The 19,167-nt window shown below is 40.6% G+C and overlaps 1 protein-coding gene across 1 annotated transcript in view; it reads right to left on the bottom strand.

Moving 5' to 3' along the window:
* LOC147365492 (uncharacterized) overlaps positions 1-19,167 on the bottom strand; it is a 35,762-nt gene that overhangs the window by 3,764 nt on the left and 12,831 nt on the right. Inside the window, exon 5 of the mRNA XM_086319066.1 lies at positions 2,944-3,021. Within this exon, the coding sequence (XP_086175192.1) occupies positions 2,944-3,021 (78 nt within the window). The remainder of the gene's footprint in view (positions 1-2,943; positions 3,022-19,167) is intronic.

Raw genomic sequence — 19,167 nt, forward strand, 5'->3', positions numbered from 1 at the left:
ATGTAACATTTTCAGAATGTATATAAAATCCCCTCAGTATGTACTTTAATGCTCCAGTCTTAGTCTGTGATTTAGAGGTTGTTTTGGTATCATTAAATGCCAAAACGGCCAAACCAGAAAATTAAAATTTTATTCATCATTTACACGCCCTAAGGGATCCAGAAAAATATCCAAAAGCATTATATCGAACAATTCCTTTCTTTTGTGAAAATAATTTCAATTTTGAAATTTGGCATGCAATCCCAGTATTTAAAAAAGAAATCCATTGAAACCCGATGTTTTTAAAATAATGTTTGTTTCTCCTCTCGTATCAACCAGTTAGCGTCACGGTTCAGGGTATGACAAACAAGTTTTAGGCAGATGAAGAATTCAATGCTAACTGTCATAGGCTTAGAAAAGGAAATCATAAGTTCATAACACACTTCACTTACCATCATGGCTGGCCTTAAATCTGCCTACTTCAGACCTACTCCTAAGTGAATGTACAGAACATCAGTTAGTCTTTATATGTGTCAGTCTCACTACCCTCATATTTCCATGAAAAAAAAAAAATGTATGGGAGATGGGTGGGAGCTGGGTGGGATATGGGTAATTCAGAAAGAAGTTCTTCCAGGAAAACAAAATTCGAAGGAGATTATTTCAGATTTGAATTTACCATTTTTACTATTTTTTTTCTCTCTTTCAAGACCCCCAAATATTCAGATGTGTCCTTCCTTCATTATTCACATTCTGCATGCCTACTTTGGACTGAACAGTCTATTAGATTTTAAGGCAAGAAAGACAAAAGCAGTCCCTCCAGCCTGCCCCACAATTAACATGCTATATGGGAGCCACCCAAGTAACTGGAGGACAGCAGAGCGGTGGTGACAAGCCTTGCAGGGAGTTCTGATATCAGACACCCTGGGAGCTTCTGGGAGCTAATGTTCTGTGCGCCCTTCCTTGGGAGGCTGGGATTCACTAGATTTCAATCCCTACCTCCTATTCATTAAAAAAAGAGAGAGAAAGAAAAAAAAAAGATATCTTTGCCCCCATTGAAGGAATTTTAAGCTTCTGCAACAAGAGAAGGAGGTATTTCAAAGAGGAGACAGGAAGATGTCTTATTTCCACAGGTTAGACCTTGGAAGAATTTTATGCAAAAATTGTCCTATTTTCCTCCGTCATCCTCATATAATGGTCCCTATAGGACTGAGGAACTTGAATAAACCAAAAGGCTGGAGGAGGAGATACAGATACGTGTCTGGGGGCCCCCGAGACTGTGCTCCTGGGTGGCTCTCCCTGCCGACGACTGTTAGTACACGAGGCCCCCAGTTACTCAAGAATATGTTTTGGGCCAAGTAAGCCAGGATTGTTTTTCTTATGATTATGCAAAGATGTACTTTTCCAGAAGGCAACAGCTAGAAAAAGGACAAATATATTATGCTTAAAATACTATTCATATATTTAGAGAGGAAAGAACTCAAAATAACAGAAGACCTGAATTCCAGGATCCACCAGCCCCCTGGAGCATACCTCAATGCAGACAAGGCCTAAGACTCAGATGGCCTTTCAAGAGGAAAAGGAGGCATGTTGACCTCACTGAGGAATTTGTCCAGTCTTGCTTGTCTGGTTGATGCTACCAGTATCAAAGACAAGAACTCTGGACTCCTGAATGGGGCAGGAACTAATGAAGAAGCTATACTCCTCTTCCCTTCCATGATCACATCTTAACCTCAGCTACTCAGGGGAATTATGCCCTGAGGTGGCCCAGCAAAGAATGTTTAGACCACTGCAACCCTGGTGGTGCAGTGCTTGGGTGTGAGTGTGTTTTAAATAAAGCTGTATTTTTGCTCACTTCCACTCCAATCAGAAAAAGTCTAGCCCAGGCAGGGACCAAATCATTTAGTTCACGTGCTTTCTTGCCAATGATTTCGACCTTGACCTTCAGAAATTCTCTGAAAGATTAAAAGTGATTTAGGACTGTTTTCTTTCAGTGCAAACTGCCAGTCAACATAATCTCTTTAACTAATGTCTGCCTGTCAGTAAAAGGTAGGGAATTGCTGAAACCACTAAGGACAAGTAAGACAGTTTACCAAAGTTGAAATGACAGTAATAGTTGGGGAGTCCTCTCCATTGGTCAATTACACTTAAGAAATTTTTAAATGGAAATTGTATTTTCAATGGTCTCTATTTTTTTAATTGCAGAATCAACAGGTCAGTGGTAAAAAATACAATCCTCCTTGCTTAAGGTCAAATTGAAATTTACCCTAACAAGCAAAATTCAAAGGTATCTACAGTAAAAACTGGTAAATGTTTTTGCTGTTGTTGTTTTGAAATGCTGCTGAAATCTAAAATGTAAATTTTACAAATTTTCTTATGGCAGAGAACTGTCACTCTGAAAATGTCTGAGCAATGAAAGCATGTTTATAGAAAATATTTTTGGGCCTAAAACTTAGAAGAAAAAATATAGCAGCTTTTTTTTTTTTTAGCAGCTTTTTAATATCTTTCTGTTTTATTTCATGGGTAATTTTATCAGATAGTCAGGTGTTATTACCGAAAAAATTATCATCATCTATATACTTTTAAGAGAACTTTTAGTTAGATATATTCATATTTGGCTTTATCTACATCGGAATGGAACAAACAAATTAAAAAACCTGTAAAATGTATATATGACAAATGGGTTCCACTGTTCTTAAATGAAAATTTGCTTTGGACTTCGGGCATCAAGAAAGAAAGATAATATGAACTGTAAGAATCACGGGATATCAGGATATTCTTTTTCTTTTTTGTACTACATGTTATTTCCAAGATGATAATAGGTTATGGATTATGGTATCAGGTTAATGGATTATTATAGTAGACAGTAATGAGTATTAAAATGAGGAATAGGTGTTGTTGTTTGTTTCTATATTTAAAAAAACAAACAAACAAACACCATAACAAAATGTCAGCTGGAGATCTTACCTTAGGAAGCCTTCCCTCCATTTCCTTGTCTGGAAATGGTTCTTGACAGACCCAGACAGAAAGCTCTGGGTAATAAACCTAGAGAGACATAAAAGCATACACATTCAGATTAAAAAGAGGAGCCACTCTGAAACCTCTTGGGATCAGCTTAATGAGCTCAATTGTCCTCAATGGTCGCTTATTTTCAAATTGTAACTTAGAAAGCTGGGGAAGCCCATTCTCTCTTTCAGTCAGTGTGCATATTCTACACTCAGGAGAGTTTTAGCTCAGTGTCTTCCAAGACTAAGTTCAAGACAGCAGAGATATCAATCAGTGTTATCTTTAGCACGCAAAGCGGTAGCGTCATGGCCTGACTGGCTAAGCAAACTAAGGCACTGGGGAGGCCCAATTTTCAAAGCAACCTGTGATTAGTATCCTTGCAGAACTCCATGTTTATGAGATAAATGTGTCATGTACTCGCCCAACACTGTTAAGGGTTATCCTGATTCATTTGTTAGAAGGCTCAATGATGCATAAAGCATAGGGAGGAGAGGAAGCAGCAGCCTGCCTCCTCCCCAGAGTCACAGGTCTGCCCAGCTGCTTGAAAGTATCAAGGGTCTGAGACAGGGACAGGGTGAGGGACGGCGTCATCATCATGAATGATTCAGAGAATAGACGATGAATGGGGTGGTGGTGCAGGGGTGGACGAGATGGAACGATTGAGTCCAACTGAGTAACTCTTTTTTCAATACTGAAAAGGGTTATTATCATAAGAAGGCTGCTGGCCAGCTGTTCTCTATCTCTGGTAAAAACAGGAGGAGGGGGATAAGGAAGGACTTTTACAAGTACAGATTTAGGTCAGCTGTAAGGAAGAACTTGGCATAAGAATTGTTAAATTACTGAAAGAATTTAGAGAGGAAAACTGTGAAATCTTCCTTAAGAAATTTAGAAACTGAATCCAATCACCATCTGCCAGGCCCAATTTACATTTGATACAGCCCTTCTTGAAGGGAGGGAGAAAATTAGATGAGATCCCCTGCAGATCTGATTCTATAAATGCTGTAAATAAGCTTTACATTTAATAAATGACATTAAGAATCTCACTTCATTAATCAGTTATCAAATACTTATGCATCTTTTTTTGGTTTGTTTTTGAAAGCATTAGATGTGGTAGCCTAATCATTGGGCTCACTGCAACGATATCAATGTCCCAATGTCAGTCCATCTGGTCTGAGGCATGAAATGTGAATGGCTGTGCAGGTTCTGTGGGACAGTCTAACAGAAACTATCTTTGCTCAACTCCAGTAGCATTTACGGCACATGCCACTGAACAAAGCAGTTTTGTGTACATTACCTAATTTATCCTGATTATAAGTTGTGAATAGGTCTTATCATTACAGAGAAAAGGAAACTGCAACTCAGAATGGTCACACAGTGTACAGGATAAGGCTCAAACTCAAGCCAGATTCCCAGTTCTAAAGCGGGATTTCAGTTATTGGATGCCCTCAAATTATTCCAGAATGCAAACTGCCTACAACCTCTCTTTCAAAATTACACCAGCCCACAGCCACCATACACATTTAGGTCTTAAATATTGGAAAGCTCCTCCTGCAAGAACTGGGCTTGTTTGCTGACTTTGGACTGGGCCTGCTTTCTGGGCCATGTGGTTCCGCCAATCTCAAACTCCTTCCTCTTGCTCAGCTTTCCCCTCCTCTGCTCAGCTCCTTCTAGTAAAATTCCACCATCTGCCTCATTTGGGACAAACAGCCACCACGACATTCTCTTTAACCAGGAATGGGTGAAGAAAACAAAACCGCAATCTTCAATACACACGCTTTGCTTTGAGTCTTAAAAGAAAGTCACAGTACACAAAATCCCACTCTAGGAAATTTTAGGAGATCTCAGATTGGGATCCACTGTAAGTTCACTTAATATAAACAGATAAAAGATGATGACATCTCTATATTACTGCTTTTAAAGGCATGCTTTAAGTATAATTAAAAACATGATTGGTATTAGCAAGAAAAAGTATTTCACTGTAAACGAAAAATATTGATAGAAATATATATATAAGCTCAGTAGGCATATGGATGCAATGAAAAGCAAAATCAATTAAATGTTATATATGTGTTCTTCTGCTTTTCTGTGATATACTATTTTAACAAAATGACACTACATTAGCATTTAACTTCTAGGTCCAAAGCATCAATACTAAAGCAACCCAGGCTGGACCTGTAGGGAAAAATAGCTTGCCTCTCAGAAATTCTTATACTTAGTCACAATACTTATTATAATTTTTTCTAAGAACTTTCTTTTTTAAAAGCAAAACAGCCAATGATATTTGCCAATGAACTCAGGAACATGAGTATCTGTTAGCAACTCATGAGTAAGCAAACTTCCTTCCATACCTCAAATTTGCTCTTGTGCAACATATCAATTTAGCTATAAAGTGACCAAAGGCATTTCTAATTAGGCTTTTTTTTTTAGTGCGTGAATCATAAAGTAATCATCGTAGGTGTTAGGAAAGACAAATGTAATTTTGGCTTTGTGATAAATTCATATAGTCTTCTTCAGAGTCAGAATTTTAACCCCAAAATGGCAGAGACAGAAGAATCTCATTTACATTATTAACACCTGCCTGGCTGGTCTCTAAAGAACTCAGCAAATTCCTGGACACAGAAACCTAAAGGGGAATAAACTTTTATTTTTTGGTTTTGGGAAAGGGTGGTAGATTATTGGAAATCCATGCTACCTACATAACAGCTTCATTCTTTCCTATACCTGTGGTATTTTGAAGACTCTAATATGAATGACTTTTTTGAGCATTCTTTGGCATTTCCTTTCTGGGATTGCAATGAAACCTGACCTTATCCAGTCCTGTGGCCACTGCTGAGTTTTCCAAATTTGCTGACATATTGAGTGCAGCACTTTCACAGCATCATCTTTCAGGATTTGAAATAGCTCAACTGGTATTCCATCACCTCAACTAGCTTTGTTCATAGTGATGCTTTCTAAGGCCCACTTGACTTCACATTCCAGGATGTCTGGCTCTAGGTGAGTGATCATACCATCGTGATTATCTGGGTCGAGATCTTTTTTGTATAGTTCTTCTGTTTATTCTTGCCACCTCTTCGTAATATCTTCTGCTTCTGTCAGCTCCATACAATTTTTGTTCATTATTGAGCCCATCTTTGCATGAAATGTTCCCTTGGTATCTCTAATTTTCTTAGAGATCTCTAGTCTTTCCCATTCTTTTATTTCGCTTTATTTATTTGCATTAATCACTGAGGAAGGCTTTCTTATCTCTTCTTGCTATTCTATGGACCTCTGCATTCAAATGCATATATCTTTCCTTTTCTCCTTTGCTCTTCACTTCTCTTCTTTTCACAGCTATTTATAAGGCCTCCTCAGACAGCCATTTTGCTTTTTTGCATTTCTTTTTCTCGGGGATGGTCTTGATCCCTGTCTCACGTACAATGTCACGAACCTCCGTCCATAGTTCATCAGGCACTCTGTCTATCAGATCTAGCCCCTTAAATCTATTTCCCACTTCCATTGTATAATTATAAGGGATTTGATTTAGGTCATACCTGAATGGTTTAATGGTTTTCCCCACTTTCTTCAACTTAAGTCTGAATTTGGCAATAAGGAGTTCATGATCTGAGCCACAGTCCACTCCTGGTCTTATTTTTGCTGACTATATAGAGCTTCTCCATCTTTGGCTGCAAAGAATATAATCAATCTGATTTCGGTGTTGACCATCTGGTGATGTCCATGTGTAGAGTCTTCTCTTGTGTTGTTGGAAGAGGGTGTTTGCTATGACCAGTGCATTCTCTTGGCAGAACTCTTATTAGCCTTTGCCCTGCTTCATTCTGTACTCCAAAGCCAAATTTGCCTGTTACTCCAGGTGTTTCTAGACTTCTACTTTTGCATTTCAGTCCCCTATAATGAAAAGGACATCTTTGGGGGGTGTTAGTTCTAGAAGGTCTTGTAGGTCTTCATAGAACCATTCAGCTTCAGTTTCTTCAGCATTACTGGTCGGGGCATAGACTTAGATTACTGTGATATTCAATGGTTTGCCTTGGAAACAAACAGAGATCATTCTGTCATTTTTGAGATTGTATCTAAGTACTGCATTTCGAACTCTTTTGTTGACTATGATGGCTACTGCATTTCTTCTAAAGGATTTCTGCCCACAGTAGTAGATATAATGGTCATCTGAATTAAATTCACCCATTACAGTCCATTTTAGTTCACTGATTCCTAGAATGTCGACATTCACTCTTGCCATCTCCTGTTTGACCACTTCCAATTTGCCTTGATTCATGGACCTAACATTCGGGTTCCTATGCAATATTGCTCTTTACAGCATCGGACCTTGCCTCTATCACCAATAATTCCAATTATTCCAATATTCTATCACCAATATCATTCCAATCCCAAAGAAAGGAAATGCCAAAGAATGCTCAAACTATCGCACAATTGTACTCATCTCACATGCTAGTAAGGTAATGCTCAAAATTCTCCAAACCAGGCTTCAGAAATATGTGAACTGTGAACTTCCAGATGTTCAAGCTGGTTTTAGAAAAGGCAGAGGAACCAGAGATCAAATTGCCAACATCCGGTGGATCATCAAAAAAGCAAGAGTTCCAGAAAAACATCTATTTCTGCTTTATTGACTATGCCAAAGCCTTTGACTGTGTGGATCACAATAAACCATGGAAAACTCTTCAAGAGATGGGAATACCAGACCACCTGACCTGCCTCTTGAGAAACCTGTATGCAGGTCAGGAAGCAACAGTTAGAACTGGACATGGAACAACAGACTGGTTCCAAATCAGAAAAGGAGTACGTCAAGGCTGTATATTGTCACCCTACTTATTTAACTTATATGCAGAGTACATCATGAGAAATGCTGGACTGGATGAAGCACAAGCTGGAATCATTGCCAGGAGAAATATCAATAACCTCAGATATGCAGATGACACCACCCTTATGGCAGGAAGTGAAGAAGAACTAAAGAGCCTCTTGATGAAAGTGAAAGAGGAGAGTGAAAAAGTTGGCTTAAAGCTCAACATTCAGAAAACTAAGATCATGGCATCTGGTCCCATCACTTCATGGCAAATAGATGGGGAAACAGTGGAAACAGTGGAAACAGTGACAGTTTATTTGGGGGGGGGGCGCTCCAAAATCACTGCAGATGGTGACTGTAGCCGTGAAATTAAAAGACGCTTACTTCTTGGAAGGAAAGTTATGACCAACCTAGACAGCATATTAAAAAGCAGAGACATTACTTTGTCAACAAAGGTCCGTCTAGTCAAGGCTATGGTTTTTCCAATAGTTATGTATGGATGTGAGAGTTGGACTATAAAGAAAGCTGAGCACTGAAGAACTGATGCTTTTGAGTTGTGTTGGAGAAGACTCTCGAGAGTCCCTTGAACTACAAGGAGATCCAACCAGTCCATTCTAATGGAGATCAGTCCTGGATGTTCATTGGAAGGACTGATGCTGAAGCTGAAACTCCAATACTTTGGCCACCTAATGCAAAGAGCTGACTCTTTTGAAAAGACCCTGATGCTGGGAAAGATTGAGGGCAGGAGGAGAAGGGGACGACAGAGGATGAGATGGTTTGATGGCATCACTGACTCAATGGACATTTGGGAAAACTCTGGAAGTTGGTGAAGGACAGAGAGGCCTGGGGTGCTGCAGTCCATGGGGTCGCAAAGAGTCAGACATGACTAAGGACTCAACTGAACTGAGCTGAATATGAATGACTTAAGGGAAAAAATATCAATGATAATCATTATCTTTACTATCAAATAACTCAGAATACCTCTGTCCATGCCGGCATTCACCAAGAGTTTTTGAAATACTTGCAGTGTGCTGGACAGTTAGACTCTGGATACCACCAGAAGAGAGACAGAGCTCCTGTCACCTAAGGGCTCAAATCAAGTGGCAGGGGAGGGAGACAGTGGGGTGACAGATCCTCTAAAAGATCACTTTAAAGATCACTTAAAGATCTAAAAGATCATTTAAATGTGGTATGGGCTGAATTGTGTTCCCCCTAATGCCCATATGTGAAATCCTTACCCCAATCCTTGTGTATAGAGATAGGGTATATAAAGAGGTAATTAAGTTAAACCAAGGTCATATGGGTGGACCCTAATCCATATGACTGGTTAGTTATAAGCAGAGGAAATTGTACACACATGTGCACACAGAAGACACACGAGGACACTGGGAGATAGGTGGCCATCTACAAGCCAAGGAGAGAGGACTCAGGAGAAACCAAGGTGGACTGCAGACTTCAAGATTCCAGAACTGTGGAAGATAAACTTCTGTTGTTTAAGCCATCTAGTCTCTGGTACTCTGTTTTGACAGCCCTAGGAAATGAGTCAGTTCAGTTCAGTCACTCAGTGGTGTCCGACTCTTTGTGACCCCATGGACTGCAGCACGCCAGGCCTCCCTATCCATCACCAACTCCCGGAGATTGCTCAAACTCAAGTCCATCAAGTCGGTGATGCCATCCAACCATCTCATCCTCTGCCGTCCCCTTCTCCTTCTGCCTTCAATCTTTCCCAGCAGAAAGACTGACTCTCTTCCAGTGAGTCAGTTCTTTGCATTAGGTGGCCAAAGTATTGGAGCTTCAACTTCAGCATCAGTCCTTCCAATGAATATTCCAGGCTGATTTCCTTTAGGACTGACTGGCCTGATCTCCTTACAGTGCAAGGGACTTTCAAGAGTCTTCTCCAACACCACAGTTCAACAGCATCAATTCTTCAGCACTCAGCTCTCTTTATGGTCCAACTCTCACATCCATACTCAACTACTGGAAAAACCACAGCTTTGACTAGAAATGAATAGTGTGCTTTAGGTGCAATTTTTTTTTAAGTATAGGTTATGTCAAATGTAATAGTTCTCAGGATATCTATCAATAGATTTAAAAAACAAACAAAACCAACAATTAGCAAGACATCCAGTAGTGCTGTCAACAGAGGAAATGAGGGTGGCAGGGAGCAGATCTGCAAGGGTATGTAAAGGCTGCCAGATGCAAGCCAAGGAAGATAGAAGGTTGAGGGGCTTTCAAGTGCTAATAACAAGTAGGTCAGAAAAAAGGATAAGCTGATCTATCTTTTTGGAGGTCACCTGTTCTTGCTGGACGCCAAAGCTGCTTGTTCTTCTTGGCATATGTCAAATGATGCTCTGTAAGTGGACACATGGCTTAAATTGTTTCCCATATATTCAGTTTTCTGGATTCAAGTTTGTGTTCTTCATAAACACTTATTAAACCAACTTCCTTTTTTAAGCTTCACCAAATTCTCTCTTGGTGGTGGCGGTGTGAGCATCTCAGAAATGCAAGCACATGGGGATATCTTGTAAGAAATAAACCAAAGTTTAGGGCTTCCCTGGTGGCTCAGTGGTAGAGAATCCACCTGCCAATGCAGGAGATGTGGGTTCAATTCCTGGGTCAGGAAGATCCCCTGGAGAAGGAAATGGAAACCCACTCCAGTATTCTTGTCTCAGAAATCCCATGGACAGAGGAGCTTGGTGAGCTACAGTCCATGGGGTAGAAAAGAGTTAGAGACAACTTAGCAACTAAAGAATAACAACATAGTCCATATTCAGAATCAATCTAATTGGCATGATTCCTATCACTTCTACCATACTGCATGAAAATTTTGAATTACATCTATTTATTACCTGTTTCTAAATCCATATTTCCCTTTACTCACTTACCATCTTTATCAGTATTTCTTTGGGGAGACTGTTAGATGAGAACAATCTTCAAAGGCAGGACCATGGCTTTATTTGGAGCCTAAATGTATATATATATATATGTTGCTTACTTTATCAGTGAACGTACATTCTCAGAAAACTGATGAAGATGCTGCATGGCTTGGTTGTTAACAACCATAATTATAACATTATTTTCTAGCCTTTGTGGGGTTCTGTGTGCTTAAACAATGGCCCTTTTATGATTTATCAAAGATAGGTGCCCACCCCCTGTAATTAGAAGAGTGAACCAGAGCAGCAGATGTCCAACCTACATAATTAATTCTTTGAGCAGCAAAGGAGTATATTTTATAATCTCTCTGCCAATTACTCTGTGTGTGAGTGTGTGTGTGTGTGTGTGTGTGTGTGTGTGTACGTGCATGTGTGTGTACATCTTCTATTCTGCCTAATTGGCTGGGAGGTTATGAAACCCAGTACTGTAAGACAGAATTTATGTGCACGCACATGCACTTCATTTCTGCAAATACCCTTTGAAGTGGCCCTATTAAGAATCTCCCTCAAAAGCTGGTCTGCTCCCAGGTGTGACTGGTCATGTGAGAGGGCAGAATGTAAAGTGAAACTATAAATGAGTTACAAGGATCATTTTCTCTGAACAGTATTACATCAAGGATTAGATGGTGCCAAAAGATGATGCGCTGAGCTGTCTCTCTAGAGACCAAGTCTTAGAGCTCTGCCTAACCCTGAGAATGCTGCTTGGAGATGGCGTACACAGTGCGGCAAAGGCACTGCAACTAGAAGGCAAAAAGAAAAACGTCGGGTCATTCACATACCGGACGTCATCTCTGCACATTCTAGAAAGTAAAATAAATGTGCTAGTTGGTCCCTAAGTTGGCAAACATTCTGGTTTGAGAACTAAGTGAAACGTGCAGGGATCTAATTTAAGTGTGCGTGCATGCATGCACACACACACACACACACACACACACAAGCTGGCTGTGGTAACCAATGGATAATCGCAGAGAAAGCATTACAAACACTTGACTATTGCACTCAACCACAAATGCCCTCCTGCTAGAAAGGAAGGGATGGTCTTTTGGGACACTGCTGCACTACAATACCTACTGACACTCTTGGTTTTTTATGGCCTGATAAGTCATGAACAGTATGAAGAGGCAAAATGATAAATACTGAAAGAGGAACTCCACAGGTCAGTAGGTGCCCAATATGCTACTGGAGATCAGTGGAGAAATAACTCCAGAGCAATTCACGGGGTCGCAAAGAGTCGGACACAACTGAGTGACTAAACTGAACTGAAGTTCTTAACCTGTAGAAATGGGGGTGGGGGAGACAACTGTGGTTCCCAGCACACAAGCTGATTAAGCCCATCGAATTAACTTTGCTTTGGGTGCAGATGTTTACTATGGGCTCAGAAAATGTCCACATTTTACTCATATTATGCAGCAGATTATGTTACTGCCCATGATGACATGTCAGGCAGGCAAAGGATTCATTTCTTTCCTTTGTGAGCTGGGGTGTTTGAAACAAGCGGTGTTCAGAGTTTAACAGTAGAATCCTCTAGATTCACTCTGCCTGTTGTGAAGCCATCTTGAGAGGCCGCTGATGAATATGTGGGAGCCTGACAGCTGTGGAATTTCGTTTCTAGATTTCAACTAGGCAGAGAAAGGAAAAGGAAGTCTCCTCGCTGGCAACAAAATGAAAGTGTTTACAAGTGAAATTAATCGTCAGCACAAAGAGCTTTCACAGTCACTCTGTACCACAGTATAATATTCTGCCTGTTTGGCTGCTGAGTCTTTTAAAATTTGATTTCTAAGAATAAAAACAAAGACTTAAAGAGGAGCAAGGAATCAAGTCAGAAGCAAGCCACAAAAGGTTACCATTACCCAACTTTGCTTTGTCACTGCTCTTTGAAACCATTCATGATGTGAGTTTGGGGCTTTGGATGGCGTGTGCTTCAAGGCAGGGTGCAGCAGCAGCTGGTGAACCCATCACGCTGAACCGGAGGTCAGTTGCAAACATTTTGTGCTGTGCAAACCCCTCTCATCCCAGCCTCATTCCTTTCCAATAGGAAAATGCTTAGCACAAAGCAATCCACCTAAAGGCTCCATAAATCCAAAAAAGGGAGTTACTGATCGAGGAATTCTCAGATTTCTGCCAAGGCACCCTCCCCTGTGCTGGAGGTCAGCCTGGTATGCTAAGCAGAGCCAAATTGTGGACTGGACTCAAGGAATTAAGTTCAACACTTCAAATCTAGACTTTTAATGGGCAATTTTTCTTTTCAGTGATGAAGACAAAACAAAGTACAAACAGCTGATAACAGCCCAAAGTAAACCAGGAGAAAAAGCACAAGAAGAAAGCTTGGAAACAAATCTCATAAAGGATATCTAAGAAGAGATTTTCTGAACAAAGGGAAAAAATAAAGCAGCTTTTTAAAACTCTGGTTTGAGATTAAGCAGTTTGTGAGTGAACAATAAGAAAGTACAGGCCACAAAAATAAGACATTTGCTCTTTCCAGCAGGATAAAAAATACTGGCCTTTGTTAACTCGAAAGGAAAAAAAAAAAAAAAAGAAAAGGCCCCTCAGGCATTTAAGCACAGCATAAGCTTTTCCTTGCCCCATGACCTCAACAAATATGTTAATAAAATCTTTTACCTCCCTGGAGTGGAACCAGAGTAAATATTTACTTAACACATCTGAGTTCTAAGTCTGGACCACCTTATTCCCTTATATAAATTGGTTTTCATTTGCAACCTAGAAATTAGAAACACCACATTTTGCAATGTTTCTCCTACACTTATGGTAGGAGAAGGAAGGAAGGATGAAAGGGAAGGAAGGGAGGGAAGAGAGGAAGAAAGAAAGAGGGAGGCAGAAAGAAAGAGAGCAAAAGACTGAAGGACAGAATGAACACCCTAAGGAAGAAAAGAAAACCATATTGGGCCTGAGTGCACCAAACTGCACTTGCGAATTTTTGAACGGTATTCTCTGCCACAAATGAGTCATGCTGCTGATACCCTTTCCAATACTAGACATCTGGAATTAGCAGGACCTTTTCCAAGCACATTCCAAGGTTAATAGGAAACATCTAGACTTGCTTTTATTAGCCAGTTTGAGTAATTTTAGGTATACTGAATTTCACCTTCATGTAACTATAAGAAGTCTGATTTCTACTCACCAAGAATGCTAATTTTTCTTTCTTGTTCTAAAGTTACTGTGCTATTCACTAAAATCTATGAAAGTTTTCACCAACAACGTGGAAGAAAAAGTCCTTGAAACTCAGGGTCTTTTTTCCTAAAGCCCTAAATTAAAAGCTAGTGAAATAAATATTTATCTGGACATATGGATTTGGGGTTTTTCTTGATCTGGGTGAATAATGAGATAGCCAGTTGCTTTTGATGAGCTTATGAACAATTTCAAAGCATTCCTATTGCTGACATATGCAAGACTGACTTTTCCAGAAAGTTTGCATTTTCACCCAAAGTGCTCATTCCAAAAGAATTTATTCACTCTTTCCATCAATGCACCCTCTTCTGCTGGCAGGTGCAAACTGATCAGCATTTAGCAAAAGTCATCTCACAGTTCAGAGCTTGTCGTGTACTGTTTTGGTCATTTGAAGTCTAGATAACTCTTCAACAGCAAACAGCATTGCAACAGATCACCAAATTCGGAGGGAAAGTGGTTTCTATTATGGAGAGGATGTAATTAAACTTGGTTTAAATCAGACGCTAGTTGATTATCTTTTAAGAAGTTTGGCTTTAAAGAGGGGAACACAGCCAGACCTGTATCTGCACGTCCTAAGTGCTGGGGCACTGCGCGGCTTCTGGGGAACTGTCCTATATGGAAACTGCAAAAAACTGAGAGCACAGAGGAGCAGGTCAGGACAGATGTGCCCCTGTGCACCCCCTGGACTCTCAGGCCCACTGAGTGGGGTCTGACTCAGAAGGCAGCTTCTCCCTGATAAAGGCCAGTCCGGCAGTGCCACAGGAAGCAGAGACGACCAAAGGCAGTGGCCATCGACCCAAATGGACGCGGTGTTTCGGCACCAGGAGTCACCATACCTGGAGAGTCATGAAGATGACAGCAAAAGGAATGCCAAATTAGGAGGCTAAATTCTCTGGGAAAGGGATCAGTTATATTCTAATTGGCATGAAAAAGACAGCATTGGAAACTCAGAACTTCATTCTAAATTCTGACTGCATTCTGAGACAAGACACTGATATTGACATCTTTGGGGCTTTTCCCTTTGGTTCTTCTTCCATGGTAAACCAATCAGCAAAACTATACTTCTCCAAAGGAAGAGAACTGTGAGCAAGACATGAGAGTGGTTGGAACCCACACTGGCAGAATATTTAAGTTTGGAGAGCCACAGTTTTCTGTGGGAATTGCACACTGGAGTTCATTCTAATTTTTTGTTTTTAAATTTTAGGCACATTTTCTAGGCACACCCCTTTAATTCTCAGGGTGCCGCTGAATGCATCAGTACCTGTAAGGCCACGGCAACAGGGTCAGCACAGATGGACCAAGGGGGCCGGGGTCAGCTGTCACACCATCAGCCTCACCGTCTGACAGAGGAGGACGCTCCGCAGTCAGGGAGCGTGCCCAAGGTCACATAGCTGAGAAATGGAGAAGACGGGATGCACACCCAGCCTCTCTTCTCAGAGAACACGGCCTGTCCATAGCAGTCTTGTCTGCTGTTTCCCCGGAGCCAGCTGCAGTGGCGCCATGAGGCCCTGAGAGTGGGCTTGCTTTCAATCCCTCGGTAGGTGCTGAGCGTCTCTACTCAGTGGATTGTTGACACCTACCATCAAGAGTAGTTTTCTCAGAAATATTTGTTTCTCTGCTAGCTGTATTTTCTTTTGTGTGTGTGTGTGTGTTTTCTGATAAATAGCTCCCCTTCAAAAATAACAGAGTGAAGTAAGCCAGAAAGAAAAACACCAGTACAGTATACCTAGGCATAAATATGGAATTTAGAAAGATGGTAACGATGACCCTATATGCGAGACAGCAAAAGAGACACAGAGGTATAGAACAGTCTTTTGGACTCTGTGGGAGAGGGCGAGGGTGGGATGATTTGAGAGAATAGCATTGAAACATGTATATTATCATATGTGAAACAGATCGCCAGTCCAGGTTCGATGCATGAGGCAGGGTGCTCAGGGCTGGGGCACTGGGATGACCCTGAGGGATGGGATGGGGAGGGAGGTGGGAGGGGGGCTCAGGATGGGGACACATGTACACCCGTGGCTGATTCATGTGAATGTGTGGCAAAAGCCACCATAATAGTGTAAAGTAATTAGCCTTCAATTAAAATAATTTTAAAAAATAACTTGCCTAAAACACTCAGCACTGTTGGAGGGCACACAGGGCGTGCTCACCAGTGTCCATTTGTCGCTACAGTCACTGGGGAAGGACAACATTTAGAGCGGCAGCTCTCACTTGGCTACCTTAAGACTGTGGGTCTAATTAAAGCCAAGCAACACTGATCACCACGGTTTTGTCTTTTTTCAGTTTTCCCTGGAAGGAAATGTTCAGCACAATACAAATATCTAGCAAACACTGCAGCTAATTACGAAGGGTATTTGCTGAGAAGCCAAATTGTTTTAATATGACCCCTAAATAAACTCTCAAACAACTTCTTTGATGACCAGGCAATGGACAATCTAATTCAGAATATCTTTCAACAAATACCATTAGAACTCATGTTCACTCTAACTTTACTTTTCAAAATTTCAATTTCAAAACAAACTGTTTAGTCAAAGGAGAATTAAACTCTTGATCAATAATACACAGCTATGCAAACCATACACAACATATAAGTATAAAGTGATCCTAGTTGAAGGGGAAGAAAATAAATACTTATTAGGATAGAGAGGCATGTATAAACAATTAAGAATGGTAATTCAGAAAGAAAAACAAATCTAACCTGATTCCAGTTGGGAACTTTTAATTAATATAGTCTAAGAAATGCAATCAGTTCTAATGACAAAAATGGAAACACAGAGACGAGGGAACAAGCCAACCATTAGTTATTACTATCATGAAGGTAACAAATAGCATGTAACAAGAAAAGTGGTCTGTGATCCTCAAACCACATGTAGAGTACTGTATTCATTCAGTCAAAGACATGACGAACCTCTGGTTTTGTCTAAACAACATAAGAACATTGATCAATTGGGGAAAAATTCACATTAATTATCAGATGAATGGTTTCTATGATGCCAAAAACCAAATTTAATGGAATTTCTGATTGAATTGATTGTGACAGTGTAGACAGTTAATCCTGTATAATAAAATTAAAGTTTAAAAAGCAGTCCTCATGAAAAAAAAAAGAAAAAGGAATAGGCTTAATGAAGATGAAATGAAAAGATGTAGAGATTTGACTCCCAGACCTTGATAACAAGATCAGAATAATTTAAGATTCTATTATCAAGAAGCGAGCAAAACATACAAGGGCCAGAGGCATTCCACGATGTATAATTAGACCCAAGTTTCCACAGGGCACCGTGAAATGGAGCTTCAGTTATACAGCTTTTTTATAGGGTCCAGAGCATTCAGGCTTTGGAAACAATCAAATCCAGGTAATAAAAGATCAAAATTACAAAGATGAGAAGGGCTCCAAGATGTGGGCAGAATTTTTGATGCTGTATTACCTAAATTGGTTGAGTATATATATATTAATTATCCAATCAATAAGTCAAGAAATATTTACTAACTACTTATTTTCTATGAAGTATTGAATTTTGGTAGGTAGCTTTCAACTCCAGAGAATGAACATCTTAGGAAAGACAACTCCCCATTAGTTTGGGTTGCAAGTGCTAAACTAGCAAAGAAAACACATTAAAAAAAAAAAAAAAAAGGTTTCTTTAGAGCTAAGCCACCAAATCTTGGGATATCTATTCAGGAAAGGTGAGGGTTAATTAACAACTTCATCTTTTCAATTTCTAATTCTCATAACCATGCTACCTCAGAAAGTCCATGAGATTGCATGTTTCGAATAGTAGGTCCATTCTCTGCCCAGTATTCCTTCTTTCAGCCAGTGTTAACTGAGTCCCCACAACGCAGCAGGCACTAGGCTAAACGTTCAAACACGTGCTGCCAAACGCACATGGCACCACGGCAGAGGCTCGGCAACTGCCTGGCAAACGTGCACAACGGCAGGCTTTCCCAGCATGGTCTCAATAAGTCTTTTGGTAACTTTCACTATGATGCCTTAAATGAAGGGCAAGAAATAGTCCTTCTTGGAAAAGTACTTAATAACAATCCCTTACTTAGGTCATGTAAACATAAGTTTTATTCATCTAACCACAGAATCCAGTTTTTCCTTGACAGTTTCGAATGTTGGCTGCCAAACACACAGTATCTTCTCCTAATTTCTGCTATATCTGACAATGGCTTTATTCAAAGAGACCACAAAATGCCTGGATCCATTTTAAACACAACTTTTGTAAATTCCCCCTGTTCGGTCAGTGGCCTGCAGTACTTTTCCCAGCTGGAATTGTATCAAACACAATTCAGACAGGAAGGCTGCTACCTGCCCTAGTAATCAAAGGACGGCGGTGTGTGATGGTGATCTGAGTACGGGCTGGAGTGGAGAAGGGACAAGAGCTAGAACTGGGCAACCACACCAAAACTTTGTGCACAGTATCAACCTCCCTCTTGTTTTAATTACGTATTGGTACAGGTCTCTGGCTCATATTTTCACTGGCAACAACTATTCAGCTATTCTCCCTTTCTTTCCAGTCAATGGCTCTGATTCCCAATTTCAGCATAAAAGGGGCAAACAGACCTTCCTTTCACTGACCGCATTCTCTTAAATATCTTTCCCTTCTCCTTTTCAAACAGGCGTGATGCTTGTATTTTAGTCTATGAGAGTTAGGATGAATACTGAACAAGCACAGTTAAAATCCAGGGCTTAAAAATACCTCCAGCTACATAAATCTAGGGCTTCCCTGGTGGCTCAGACAGTAAACAATCTGCCTGCAATGCAGGAGACCTGGGTTTGATCCCTGGGTTGGGAAGATCTCCCAGAGAAAGGCGTGGCAACCCACTCCACTATTCTCGCCTGGAGAATTCCGTGGACAGGGAAGCCTGACAGGTTACAGTCCATGGGGTGGCAAAGAGCTGGACATGAACTGAGCAACTTCTTAGGCACAAGGCTTAGATCGGAAACCATTCCGAGGTAACAACAGGCAATTATTTTATTTGTAAAGAATTCATTACCTTGTGAAACCAGAGCAGATGATGCTCTACTGTCATGACTGACTCAGTCAGATTGCTGAGAGGCACTGTGGACCGCTGGCAATACAACATTGATGACCTGAAGCACAGTGACATCTCCCAGCCGGATGGACATGTGACTCCTCCCTAAAGCTGACAGTCCTCTTCCAGCAGACCACATCAAACTAAATTTCTGGACACTCTGAGGGCTTCTTCTGTCTAAAGAGTGCAGAAGGCAGCGCAGAACTGAGGAGCTGGTTTTGTATCGTGTTTACATTT

The sequence above is a fragment of the Bos grunniens genome, chromosome 10 (assembly GCF_055505025.1).
Source record: "Bos grunniens cultivar Pamir isolate PY7600 chromosome 10, Bosgru_T2T1.0, whole genome shotgun sequence".
NCBI classification, from domain to species: domain Eukaryota; kingdom Metazoa; phylum Chordata; class Mammalia; order Artiodactyla; family Bovidae; genus Bos; species Bos grunniens.